This window comes from Somniosus microcephalus, chromosome 1, assembly GCF_052327205.1.
Source record: "Somniosus microcephalus isolate GS21.2 chromosome 1, FLI_Smic_1.0, whole genome shotgun sequence".
Classification (NCBI taxonomy): Eukaryota; Metazoa; Chordata; class Chondrichthyes; order Squaliformes; family Somniosidae; genus Somniosus; species Somniosus microcephalus.
In genome coordinates this window covers 169,999,765-170,014,497 of record NC_140987.1, presented here as the reverse complement: position 1 = coordinate 170,014,497, position 14,733 = coordinate 169,999,765, and the positions used below count along the sequence as shown (strand labels likewise).

Below are 14,733 nucleotides of genomic sequence, written 5' to 3'. Positions count from 1 at the left end.
GACGTGCACTCCAAGGTCCCTCTGATCCTCTGCATTCTCAGTGTCCTACCATATATTGTGGATTCCCTTGCCTTGATAGCCCTCCCCAAAAGGAATTTCCTCACACTTCTCCGGATTGAATTCCATTTGTTACTGTTCTGTCCACCCGAGCAGTCCATTGATATCTTCCTGCAGTCTACAGCTTTCTTCTTCATTATCAACCACACGGCCAATTTTTGTATAATCTGCAAACTTCTTAATCATACTTCCTACATTCAAGTCCAAATCATTGATATATACCACAAAAAGCAAAGGAACCAGTACTGAGCCCTGCGGAACCCCACTGGAAACAGCCTTCCAGTCACAAAACACCGTTCGACCATTACCCTTTGTTTCCTGCCATTAAGCCAATTTCGTATCCAACTTGCCGCTTTGTCTTGGATCCCATGGGCTTTTACTTTCGTGACCAGTCTGCCACGCGGGACCTTATCAAAAGCCTTGCTAAATTCCATATAGATTACATTACACCCTCATCGACCCTCCTTGTTACCTCCTCAAACAATTCAATCAAGTTAGTCAGATACGACCTGAAGGATGTAGTCATATAATCAACTAATACAAAATGAGATCTATAGTAGATACTGAAGTCACTGTGAGTAGAAAGTGAGAGCAGTTTAGGGGCCTGTGTCTCCCTCATTGAAGCCTATTAAATCTTTTGCTGGATTGTTTTATCACGCCCCCCACCCTGCCCCCCAACCACCAACAATCTACCAAAAAGTACTACTTTTTTTGTCAGAGCAAATATGTGAGAGATAGTACATTTAAGTATTTATATAAAGTAGGCTTACAGAGAGTATTGCATTGGAATAAGAAAGATATTTAAAAATGTGTGTTAAACTGATAGAAGTTGAATCATTTTCATGTCTGTTATGCCCTGTAATGTCTTTTGTGTCAGATGTACATTAACAGTGGGTCTCAGGGTGGGCGCAGGAAGTTCTTATTTGTAATATCCATATGAAATGGGAATAACATAATAACCCGTTAGGAACATAGGAACAGAAGTAGGCCATTCAGCCCCTCGAGTCTTTTTCGCCATTCAGTGAGATCATGGCTGATCTGCGACCTAACTCCATATACCCGCCTTTGACCCATATCCCTTAATACCTTTGGTTAGCAAAAAGCTATCAATCTCCAATTTAAAATGAACAATTGATTTAGCATCAATTGCTGCTTGCGGAAAAGAGTTCCAAACTTCTACTTCTACCTCCCTTTGTGTGTAGAAGTGTTTCCTAATTTCACTCCTGAAAGGTCTGGCTCTAATTTTTAGACTATGCCCCCTAGTCCTAGAATCCCCAACCAGTGGAAATAGTTTCTCTCTATCTACCCTATCTGTTCCGCTTAATATCTTGAAAACTTCAATCAGATCCGCCCTTAACCTTCTAAATTCTAGGGAATACAACCCTAATTTGTGTAATCTCTCCTCGCAACTTAACCCTTGAGATCCGGGTATCATTCTGGTAAACCTACGCTGCAGTCCCTTCAAGGCCAATATGTCCTTCCTAAGGTGTGGTGCCCAGGACTGCTCACAGTACTCCAGGTGTGGTCTAACCAGGGTTTTGTATAGCTGCAGCATAACTTCTACCCCCTTGTATTCTAGTCCTCTAGATATAAAGGCCAGCATTCCATTAGCCTTTTTGATTCTTTTCTTTACCTGTTCATGACAATTTAATGATCTATGTACCTGGACCTCCAAGTCTCTTTGGACCTCCACTGTTTTTAGCTTTTCACCATTTAGAAATTACCCTGTTCTATCCTTTTTGGGTCCAAAGTGGATGACCTCACATTTGCTTACACTGAAATCCATTTGCCACAGTTTTGCCCATTCACTTAATCTTTGTAATTTTATGCTTTCATCTACACTGTATACAGTGCCGCCAATTTTTGTGTCATTGGCAAATTTGGTTATATGACTTTCTATGCCATCAACTAAGTCGTTAATAAATATTGTGAATAGTTGAGGCCCCAACACAGATCCCTGTGGGACACCATTAGTCACATCCTGCCAATTTGAGTACCTGCCCATTATCCCTACTCTCTGTCTCTTGCTGCTCAGCCAATTTCCTAACCAGGTCAATAATTTGCCCTCAATTCCGTGGGCTTCCACCTTAGATAACAATCTCTTATGTGGGACTTTATCAAATGCCTTCTGGAAGTTCATATAAATAACATTCATATAAATAACTGTCCACTACTTTAGTCACCACTTCAAAAAATTCAATCAGGATTGTCAGGCATGACCTACCTTTCACAAATCCATGCTGGCTCTCTCTGATCAACTGAAAATTTTCGAGGTGTTCAGTCACCCTATCCTTAATTATAGACTTCAGCAATTTCCCGACAACAGATGTTAGGCTAACTGGTCTGTAATTCCCTGGTTTCCCTCTCTTGCCATTCTTAAATAGCAGAATGACATGCACAATTTTCCAATCTAAAGAAACGGTTCCTGAATCTAGAGAACTTTGCATCTGCAATGTGCTCTTCTACTTCCTTTAAAACCCTGGGATGGAAACCATCTGGTCCTGGGGATCTGTCACTCTTTAGTGCCATTATTTTCTTCATTACTGTTATTTTACTTCCGTGAATTTTATTGCGTTCCTGTCCCCGATTCAATAGTTAGTTACCTTAGGATTTCAAGCATGCTATCCTCTTCTTCTACTGTAAATACTGATACCAAGTAATTATTAAACATGTCCACCATTTCCTTATTATCATTGACAATATCCCACTTTCAGTTTTTAAGGGGCCAACATTGCTCCTGACTACCCTCTTTTTCCTAATGTAATTGTAAAAATTCCCCTGCATTGCACCAGGTGTGGTCAGGCTCCCCGGTCAAGTCCCCATCTCTCTCCCTATATTCATGGACTCTGGTTTGGACTCAGGTTCTGTGTAATGGTGATAACTCTGAACAGGGTTCCTTAGTCAGAGCCGATCTGTACTTGAACTTCACACGTCAAAACCGGCCAGCACAGACAAATCTCAACCAAACCGAGAGATCGCACAAAGGGCAGCGGGCTCAGTGTTTGAGGCACTTCTTAGAGGACACGTCTCCTAAACTCAGCTCAGCACAAACATTTGTAAGCCACTCCCTGGGATCATCATCAGGCTCAATAAAGGAGAGTTGTCAGAGAATGATAGAAATTACAGCACCTGAGGAGGCTATTTTTCCCCTGATGCCTGTGCCGCTACTAGTACTCTCTCCTGTAACTCCAGTTCCCTCAGATCCTTTTATATTTCTCCTTTTCAAATACTTATCCCATTCCCTTTCAAATGATGTTCTAGTCTCTGCCTCAATAACCACTTGTGGTGAAGCATCCCATAGTCTAATAACCGTCAGTGCAAAAACCATTCTTCCTTCCCCCCTGGGTTCTTCCAGTGAGCATCCTTGGTCTCTGCCCCCATTCATCCACCAGTGGGGAAGTGGGTGTAATGTTTTGATCCAGCAAACAATACCCTGTGACTAGCCTTAAGCATCTGTGCACAGTTAATTGGCTTATATTAGTGATGACCCCAGCGGCAGCCTGGAATGATCCTGTACCATGGACTGTAGGTTTGTTTGTAGCATGTGGAATAACTGATTGATGACCCTGTAAAGTGTAGCCTCTACAAGTACTGGTACTGGGACAACTCGAGTGCCTCAGTCTATATATTTTGGAGTGGTGATACTGGTGGGTGGGTGCTTCCTCACCAGTCTGGAATCCCTCTGTTGTTCCTCCTCCTCTTCTTCCAGGAAGCAAAGGCACAGGAGAATTCCCAATGGGTAAATCCATTGTGCCCTCTGTGCAATGGACAGGTGGGGGTAAACAGCAGCCCCAGAACAAGAACCACAAAGATAGGTGTGGAAATCTTTGCAACAACAACAAAAATAACTTAAATTGAGTCAGAAATAAGGTTGCTGGAAATCATACCAATCTAGCTGCAGTGCTTTTCAAATTTACATTTCTTTCTCTAATGCTTAGCAACCCTGGATGCTTGTTTTATATGGCCGAAAACATAACTGGACGCAATTGAGGTGAAAATGATGGAAAATGGGACATATGACATCACCACATGATGATCCCCTCATTTATATTTCGCCTCCAAATATATGGGTGGGTGTTTACCCCCACTGACGAAAATTACATCAGTAAATGGGTCAGGTGCTAAAGTGGTCAAAGTTGTGGGAGAACAGAAATCCCACTCAGTTTCCATTGCCCAAAGGACCCAACATTTTTAGGTGGATTATATTCATTATAGTTAGTTAAATTGACTGTTCCGGATATTGTAAAGGAAAGTTGGTAAAAGCTTTCAACACAGTTGAGCATAAATTGATTGTTAAATCATTAGTAAGAAGCGGAATCCCCAATCGGTTTCCAGTCCTGATCAGTTTGATACAACAGCAGTAATTGAGAGAGGAACATCTAAAACTAGAAATCAAATTAAGAAGTGTGCGAAATAGGGAAACCCTCTTTCACCTGTATTATTTAGCATCACTATAGATTCTCTGTTGTGTATCTTGGAGAAGGAGAGTTCAGGTTTTTGAGTAAACCATCTGGAACTGAAGATCAAGCTTGCTGCTTTTGCTGATGATATTGCTCTCATGAGTGATTCACATTCAGGAATAGCCCACAACTTAAGAATATTGCAATCCTTTGACAATAACTCAACATCAAGAAGACTGTGGTCTTTCATTTGATACAAGACTGTTCTGTCTAACTCCAAGGTAAGTTGGTCCATAAATAAAGGAGAAGTAGATACTGTCAAGGGGACATAATAAAATTAGAGCTAGGTTATTCTGGAGCGAAATCAGGAGCACTTTTTCACATAAAGGGTAGCAGAAATCTGAAACTCTCTCCCCTAAAAGGCAGAGGATGCTAGGACAGTTGAAGCTTTCAAGACTGAGATAGATAGATTTATGTTAAGCAAGGGTATCAAGAGATATGGAGCAAAGGCAGGTAAATGGAGTTGAGGTGCAAATCAGCCATGATCTAATTGACTGGCGGAGCAGGCTCGAGGGGCTGAATGGCCTAATCTGTTCCTAATGTTCCTAGATTTGTGCCCCCTCGTTATCGACCATTCGGCCATTGGAAACAGTTTCTCTTTATTTACTCTATCTAAATCCTTCATGATTTTAAACACCTCTATCAAATCTCCTCTTCGCCTTTTCTGCTCCAAGAACAACCATAGCTTCTCTAGTCTATCTACGTAACTGTAATCCCTCATCCCTGGAACGATTCTAGTAAATCTCTTCTATACCCTCTCCAAAGCTTTCACGTCCTTCCTAAAGTGTTGACATGAGGGAAAGAAAAATAACGCAACGAGTGGTTAGGATTTGAAATGCACTACCTGATAGGGTGGTGGATAAAGATTCAATTTGAGCCTTCAAAAGGGAATTGGATAAATACTTGAAGGAGAAAAAATTGCAGGGATATGGGGAAGGAGCAGGGGAGTGGGACTAACTGGTTTGCTTTTCAAAAGAGCTGGCGCAGACTCGATAGGCTGAATGGCCTCCTTCTGTGCTGTACTATTCTATGATTCTATTTCTTACTCCCAGAAATATAGAGAATTATTTGGGGGCTGGAACTGATGCATGAGTGGGATTGAAGGAAGACCAATGGAATGAGAAATTGGAGACAAAAATGGCTAACTTTATTTTCCATTTGACACATCAGGCATAATATTCTGTTAGTGTTTCTTTGACATAAATACATAGTTTTTTTTATTTTTCTCACATGCTTAGATAGATGGCAGGGGAGAAGACAAGAGGTGAAACAGGGATGGTGAAAGCTCCCAATATGAATTTGTGCAACTAACCTCAGCAGAAAAGTTAGGAAATGTAAGCTTTGTTTTAAAAAAAGTGAACAGGATATGTGATCAACAAATAACATTTCCAGAGATAAAGAGAAGTAATTTCTTGACATAGTAGACAGCATCCTATTATTGGAAGCTGAAGCAGAACTATCCTGCATGGGCAATATACAATGCTTTGGCTCTCAGAATTTTAAAATATTTTTTTCCTGGCATGAATAACAGATACTGACAACCAGGTAGAGGCAGACCAGGAGCATTTTGGCTTGTTGTGCTGTTGCTCCAAAAATATTCATAAAATCATACATCACAGAAGGAGGCCATTTGGCCCATCATGGCTGTGCTAGCTCTTTGAAAGATTAGTCCCACTCCCCTGCTCTTTCCCTACAGCCCTGCAAATTTTTCCTTTTCAAGTATATATCCAGAATGGTTAGAGCCAAAGCAGAGATGAGCTTTAGTATATCAATTGGGGAGACTGATATTTTGTTAATTATATCTCACAAAAATGCTCTAAATTGACTCAAATTTTCTACCAGCCTGCACTTAAGAAGATGCAGACAAGAGCAGGTGTGCAAGAATTTTGGGGCACTACCTAGGATAATAAACTTCAAACTTTTTATTTCATTTATACTGTAGCGAAATCTATTTATATTTTCTATTGTTTCATAGGTAGATAAAAAAATAGTTCGAACTGAAATAGGAGTTCTACTTCGACTCTCCCACCCCAATATTGTAAGTATGAATTGCTATATTCATCACAATACCTAACTTGCTCATTTACTAATATATCATCAAAGATATAAGGCCCTAGTAATTTTCCCCCCTTCCTTTTTGTGTAAAGTATGTAATGATTTATAACTTGTAGGCTCAGTTATAAATATGCTATATTTTGAACTGTTTTATCAACGTTGACTGCTCACTATCTGATATCACACAAATGTATTTAACTATTTTTGTGCCATTATGGTACAAGCCTGTACTTGCATATTAACATTAGCACTCGGATGCCGCTACACCATTTCAAGTAGATGAACAGGGGAGGACCAGTTTTCCACTTTATCGGTATGTTTGAAGCCAATTTAAAAAAAAATTTGTTCATGGGATGTGGGCATCGCTGGTAAGGCCAGCATTTATTGCCCATCCCTAATTGCCCTTGAGAAGGTGGTGGTGAGCTGCCTTCTTGAACCGCTGCAGTCTGGGTGGTGAAGGTACTCCCATAGTGCTATTAGGGAAGGAGTTCCAGGATTTTGACCCAGCAACGATGAAGGAACGGCGATATATTTCCAAGTCAGGATGGTGTGTGACTTAGAGGTGATGGTGTTCCCATGCGCCTGCTGCCCTTGTCCTTCTAGGCAGTAGAGATCGCAGGTTTGGGAGGTGCTGCCGAAGAAGCCTTGGCTAATTGCTGGAGTGCATCTTGTAGAAGGTACATGACGTAAGAAAACTACTAGGCACTTGGTCTGAGTATTAAACAAGGCTTTAATCAACTGTTTTTCAACAGGAAGATCTAGTTGTGTCCTTCACTAGTTCCTGTTAAAGAATGCCCTGAGCAAGCTGGGCCCATGCCCGAGTATTTATACTCTCCTTGGACAGCGCCACCGGCAGGCCGCCCAGTATTATTACATAAGTCATTTCCACATGAATGACAAGATTCATGTCATTCTTCCCGCCTGAAAGATTGGAAGTCCAGCGGCTTCCTTCTACCGAATTAATCGGACTAAGAATAGACGCAGTCGTTTGGATCTCCGTTGGAGGCCGGAAGGCACATCTCCTCGGACCGTGTTTTGGTCCCTGGATCGCTTAGTTCGTACCGGCGGGCCGGCAGAGTCCATGTCGCCTTAACATATAGTTGCTGTAGTGTTTGGATAGCGGGGTCATAGTCTACACAGTCTTCGATATAGTCAAACACATGAGGGGATACATAATTGGCAAGCATTCGTAACTTATTAGGAACATTCTCACCACACTCCTTGAGGAAGTTGCTGAAGGTACGACAGCAGTGTTTCCATACCTTAACAGCTGTAAGTGAATTCGGGTCCAGGTCAAGACGGGCGGGTCTGAGTAGTTTCTCCATGATGGATTGATTACTACGTCCGAGTTCCCTTCTACAGTTTGAATCGTAGCTGTCTGTTCCCAAATCACTCAGAGCGTGGAGCGGGTTGCAGTTGATTAAATTGACGTAAGAAAACTACTAGGCACTTGGTCTGAGTATTAAACAAGGCTTTAATCAACTGTTTTTCAACATGGAGATCTAGTTGTGTCCTTCACTAGTTCCTGTTAAAGAATGTCCTGAGCAAGCTGGGCCCATGCCCGAGTATTTATACTCTCCCTGAACAGTGCCACCAGCAGGCCGCCCAGTATTATTACATAAGTCATTTCCACATGAATGACAAGATTCATGTCAGTACACACTGCAGCCACGGTGTGCCAGTGGTGAAGCGAGTGAATGTTTAAGGTGGTGGATGGGGTATCAGTCAAGCAGGCTGCTTTGCCTTGATGGTGTCGAGCTTCTTGAGTGTTGTTGGAGCTGCATTCATCCAGGCGAGTATTTCATCACACTCCTGATTTGCGCCTTGTAGATGGTGGAAAAGGCTTTGGGCAGTCAGGAGGTGAGTGACTCACTGCAGAATACCCAGCCTCTGACTTGCTCTTGAAGCCACAGTATTTATATGGCTTGTCAAGTTTCTGGTCAATGGTTACCGCCAGGATGTTGCTGGAGTAGGATTCAGCTGTTGAATGTCAGGGGGCGATGGTTAGACTCTATTATTGTTGGAGATGGTCATTGCCTGGCACATGTGTGGCGTGAATGTTACTTGCCACTTATCAGCCCAAGCCTGAATGTCGTCCAGGTCTTGCTGCATGCGGGCATGGACTGCTTCATTATCTGAGGAGTTGCAAATGGAACTGAACATTGTGCAATTATCAGCGAACATCCCATGTTTGACAGATCTGTTAGAGTTTTTTGAAGATGTAACTAGTAGGATTGAAAAGAGGGAAGCAGTGGATGGAGTGTATTGGGATTTTCAAAAATCGTTCAATAAGGTGCCACACAAGAGGTTATTACACAAAATTAGGACCCATGGGATTGGGGGTAATATATTAGCATGGATTGAGGATTGGTTAATGGACAGAAAACAGCGAGTAGGAATAAACGGGTCTTTTTCAGGTTGGCAGGCTGTAACTAGTGGGGTACTGCAAGGATCAGTGCTTGGGCCTCAGCTATTTAAAATCATTATTAATGACTTAGATGAAGGGACTGAGTGTAACGTACCCAAGTTTGCTGATGATTTTAATTTAGGTGGGAAAGTAAGCTGTGAGGAGGATGCTAAGAGGCTGCAGAGAGGCATAGACAGGTTGACGGAGTGGGCAAGAACAGGGCAAATGGAATACAGTGTGGGGAAGTGTGAAGTTATCCACTTTGGTAGGAAAAACAAAGAAGCAGAATATTTTTTGAATGGTGAGAGACTGGGAAATGTTTGCATTCAGAGGCACCTGTGTCCTAGTACATGAATCACAGTTAACATGCAGGCACAGCAAGCAATTAAGAAAGCAAATGGTATGTTAGCTTTTGTTACAAAGGGATTAGAGTATAAGAATAAATCAATCTTACTACAATTACACAGGACATTGGTGAGGCCACACCTGGAGTACTGTGTACAGTTCTGGTCTCCTTACCTAAGGAAAGACATACTTGCTTTAGAGGGAGTGCAATGAAGGTTCACTAGACTGGTTCCTGGGATGAGGGGATTGCCCTATGAAGTTAGATTGAGTAGACTAGGCCTATATTCCTTAGCGTTTAGAAGAATGAGAGGTGATCTAATTGAAACATATGAAATTCTTAAGGGGCTTGACAGGTAGAAGATCAGCCATGATCTTGTTGAATGGCGGAGCAGGCTCGAAGGGCCAAATGGCCTACTCCAGCTCCTATTTCTTATGTTCTTATGTTGTTTTCAAATCCCTCCATGGCCTCATCCCTCCTTATCTCTGTGATCTCCTCCAGCCCTATTATTCCCCCTAGACCTCTGTTCTCCACTTATTCTGGCCTTTTGAACATCCCCAATTTTAAATGCTCCACCATTGGCGGTCGTGCCTTCAGCTGCCTAGGTCCTAAGCGCTGGAATCCATCCTTGTTTTCAAATTCCTCCATGGCCTTGCCCCTCCGACGAGATATCTGCGTTCCTCTAATTCTGCCCTCTTGAGCATCCCTGATTAAAATCGCTCAACCATTGGTGGCTGTGCCTTCAGCTGTCTAAGCCCCAAGCTCTGAAATTCCCTCCCTAAACCGCTCCACCTCTCCACCTCTCTTTCCTCCTTTAATATGCTCCTTAAGAACATAAGAAATAGGAGCAGGTGTAGGCCATACAGCCATTCAGAAAGATCATGGTTGATCTTCGACCTCAACTCTACTTTCCTGCCCGAACCCCATATCCCTTGATTCCCCTAGAATCCAAAAATCTGTCTATCTCAGCCTTGAATATACTCAGTGACTCAGCATGCACAGCCCTTTGGGGTAGAGAATTCCAAAGATTCACAACCCTCTGAGTAAAAAAATTGCTCCTCATCTCAGTCTTAAATGGCCCACCCCTTATCCTGAGTCTATGCCCCCAGTTCTAAACTCTCCAGCCAGTGGAAACAACCTCTCAGCATCTACCCTGTCAATCGCCCTCAGAATCTGACATGTTTCAATGAGATCGCCTCTCATTCTTCTAAACTCCAGAGAGTATAGGTCCAATCTACTCAATCTCTCCTCATAGGACAACCTTCTCAGCCCAGGGATCAATCTAATGAACCTTTGTTGCAACCGCCTCTAATGCATGTATGTCCTTTCTCAGATAAGGAGACCAAAACTGTGCACAGTACTCCAGGTGTGGTCTCACCAAAGTCCTGTATAATTGTAGTAAGACTTATTGGGGGAGAAATTCGGTTGGTTGCGCCACCGATTAACGCCTAAAGAGGCCGAGAAGTGGGGCGGTAGCCAATTTCCGGGCGGGTGCAGGGTGCCTAGCGCCCCGCCCCATATTGCCCATGCATTTAGCGCCGGCGCAAACTCGTAGCGCCCGCCCATGGGCGCAGGCAGATTATGACGTCATTTCAGTGTGCAACGCCTTTTGGGCACCCCGGATCGGAAATTCAGTGGCGCCCCCCTCCGTAGTGCCTGGCGCTATTAGTGACAGCTTACAGGGAACCTTACCCAATTGCTCTCGGTCTGGGGGGGCGTTATTTAAAGGGGACTGGTGTGGTTTAAAAACGGCAGCCATTTCTGGAGCACAACTTCTTCGTGAGTTACAAAGAGTTGCTGAGCTGCACACAGAGAGCCTTTTGACCACTGAGCCCGCGCAAGCAGAGGAACTTCAGCCTTATGACCATCGCCTTGCTGCTGGTGAGCTTTTACAACGGGGAGACTTCCTGTGCGCGCTTATTATGGGGGCTGCATTGGAGGGGAACGTCGTGCTGCAGCATCATCTAGAAAGGGCACTGAGACGCAGGGAGAGGGGACCGGCCTTGGCCAGACGGAGGAGGGCCAACAGACGTTGCCACACCAGACCTTACGCTGCTAGGGTTTTCCGACAGCAGTTTTCCTACATGAACATGTCGGAGGAGCAGTGTCTCAGAAGGCTGTGCTTTAGAAAGGAGGTCGTGAGTGAGCTGTGCCACCTGCTTCGGACAGATCTGCAGCCTCAGATAAGGTGCAGGACATCTCTGTCGGTGGCTGTGAAGATGACTGTTGCCCTGAACTTCTACACGACCGGCTCTTTCTGTAGTGTATGTGCCTTTAAGAGCCCCCTGTGTACTGTAATGCCGGTAATGGCCACTCGGACTATATAAGCCTGTATATTGTGTTGTATCAGTTAGTTCCCCTCCAGACTTTGTTCAGTAAACACCTGTGAAACCAACTCCTGTCTTCAGTGTCTCTATTAACACACGGATACAACAGTGGCGACGAATTGGAAACGGACTTACCTGCAATTCGGCAGAACCTCAAGGACATCGATTCCTCTGGCGTCCAAAGTCGAAGAAAATCAAGAAAAAGAAAAAGCTGTGGTTTCACCAGCTAGCCGAGCTGGTGGCAGGTACTGCAATAATCCTTCCTGGGCGTCGGGCTGGGGCTCCAGCGGCTGGCTCTGCAGCTAGGCCAAGCAGCGAAGGCGGAGACAAGCAGTAACAGACGGGGAGGGAGCACTCGGGAGACGGCCGGCGCTGCAAGCAGGTCGGCGTTCAGACCTAGCAGAGAGGGAACGAGCCTCCACCTGTAAATAAATAAATAAAAAGAAGGGAAACCCACGGGAAACAGCGTTGTCATCGGCAGCAGCGGCGGGGAAGCGCCATATCTTTTCTGCAGAAAAGAAAGAAAAGCGCGGGAAGCGCCATTTTTATTTCTAGGATGCCTAAGTCTGGCAATATTGACGCTTTTGATAACAAGATAGAGGATTGGACCACATATGTGGAAAGAGTGGAGGTATATTGCACCGCAAATAGAATAGAAAATGAAAAAAAAGCGTCAGTACTTCTAAATCCAATGGGCGCAAAGACATACGGGCTGTTACGAAACTTAATCACTCCAGCCAAACCAAAGGACAAGAATTTTAAAGAAATTGTTGGTACCCTACAGGAGCACTTAAACCCAACACCGCTGCTGATAGCGGAACGATTCAAATTCTTCAAGAGGAATCAACACAAGAATGAAAGTAACGCTGATTACCTCACCGAATTAAGAAAGCTATCAAAGCACTGCCAATTCGGGGCAGGACTAGTAGATTATCTTCGAGACAAATTCGTCTGCGGTCTCCTAAGTGAAGGAACACAGAAAAGGCTGCTTCCTGAAAAAGATTTAACACTGGACAAGGCTTTCAGTATGGCTGCATCATACGAAGCAGCCGCAAGAGGAGCTGCAGAGATACAACAAAAGACAGGACTTTGGCACCCATGAAATGACACAGGGTTTCGAGAGATGTTATCGCTGCGGCAGATCCACCCATGACCAGAGGGACTGCTGGTTCAAGGACAAAGCATGCAGGCAATGCGGAAAGATTGGACACATTGCACGGATATGCCGATCTGGACAAAAAAAATCCACGGACAGGAAAAAAAAAATCAATAAAGAAAACTACAGAAAGGTGCAAATGATAACGGACAGTAGCTCCGAAGACCAGAAGAGCGATAGCGACTCTGAAAACAAGAGACTAAACTGTCTCAAATTACATAATGTAATTGCCAAAGATGATTACCAAACCATTTGGGTTACCCTCACGATAGCAGGGTCCCCAGTTAAAATGGAGCTAGATACAGGATCAGCTCTGACCGTCATAAATCGACGGGATTACGAGCGGCTATTTCCACATATACCTTTAAAAGACACATCCATTATCTTGAAAACATATACGGGGCAGAAAGTATACCCCAAAGGAAAAATAAGGGTGCCTGTTGTATACAACAGCAAGGAAATACAAAAGTTGTATTTATACGTTCGACAAGATGGTGGTCCACCGCTGTTGGGACGTGAATGGATCAGGAAAATACGTTTAGACTGGCACTCCATTCAGGCACTGATGGTGACCAGTAAGGAAAAAAATGATGATGACGTCATACCTGAACGATTAAAAGACATCTTGGCCAACACCAAAGAAGTGTTTCAAGAGAAACTAGGAACCTTGAAAGGCATCACCGCCTCAATAAAAGTGGAAGATGCGGCAATTCCCAAGTTTTTTAAGGCAAGACCGGTGCCATACGCAATTCGTCCAGCAGTCAAGGCAGAGCTGGAGAATTTGGAAAAGGCAGGCGTATTATCCGAAATAGATTGGAGTGAGTGGGCAACACCCATCGTCCCAGTCATGAAGAAAGCGTTGAATAATGATAAATCTGAAGAACAGAGAAAAATTCGCATCTGTGGAGACTTCAAGGTGACTGTAAACCCGGTCCTTCTAACGGTACAGTATCCTCTTCTGAGGATAGAAGATATTTTCGCCTCACTATCCGGAGGGAAACGTTTCACCAAAATTGACTTGGCACAGGCATATCTACAGATGGAGGTTGAAGAGGCCTCTAAAAAGTATCCCACGATAAATACACACAAAGGTCTGTACCAGTACAATCGACTGATTTTCGGAGTAGCATCCGCTCCAGCTATCTGGCAAAGAGCTATGGAGCAAGTCCTCCGAGGGATTCCGGGGACTCAATGCTACCTAGACGACATCCTTGTAACAGGAGAAAACGACAACGAGCACCTTGCCAATTTGGAGCAGGTGCTCACTAGGCTGAGAGAACGGGGCCTACGAGCAAATCGCCCCAAGTGCGAATTTTTCCAGAATCAAATATCATATTGTGGCCACATAATTAATAAGGAAGGGTTGCATAAGTCACCTGAAAAAATTGAAGCGGTCATAAAAGCCGAAGCACCTGAAAATGTTTCACAATTAAGGTCGTTCCTGGGATTAATAAATTACTAACATAAATTTTTACCGAACTTATCAACTCTTCTGCACCCTCTTAATGAACTGCTACAAACAGGAGTAATTTGGAAATGGAGCGAAGACTGTAAACGTGCCTTCCATAAATGCAAAGACTTAATCACGTCCAAAGAAGTTTTGGCTCATTACAACCCATCACTGCCAATCAGACTGGCGTGCGATGCATCCCCTTACGGCGTAGGAGCAGTATTATCGCATAAATTCCCTGATGGCTCGGAACGGCCGATCGCTTTTGCGTCACACTCATTGAACTCAGCTGAGCGTAACTATGCCCAAATCGACTGGGAAGCACTCAGCCTGGTATGGGGAGTGAAGAAATTCAACCATTACCTACACGGACAAAAATTTACCTTGTTGACTGACCATCAACCCCTCATCTCCATGTTCAACCCTAAAAAGGGTGTTCCCATTATGACAGCGCAAAGGCTACAGAGGTGGTCCCTTT

At 43.9% G+C, this 14,733-nt stretch overlaps 1 protein-coding gene across 1 annotated transcript in view; it reads left to right on the top strand.

Moving 5' to 3' along the window:
- Nucleotides 1-14,733, top strand: part of LOC147124458 (calcium/calmodulin-dependent protein kinase type IV-like) — a 418,574-nt gene that overhangs the window by 168,617 nt on the left and 235,224 nt on the right. Inside the window, exon 3 of the mRNA XM_085987367.1 lies at nucleotides 6,493-6,555. Within this exon, the coding sequence (XP_085843493.1) occupies nucleotides 6,493-6,555 (63 nt within the window). The remainder of the gene's footprint in view (nucleotides 1-6,492; nucleotides 6,556-14,733) is intronic.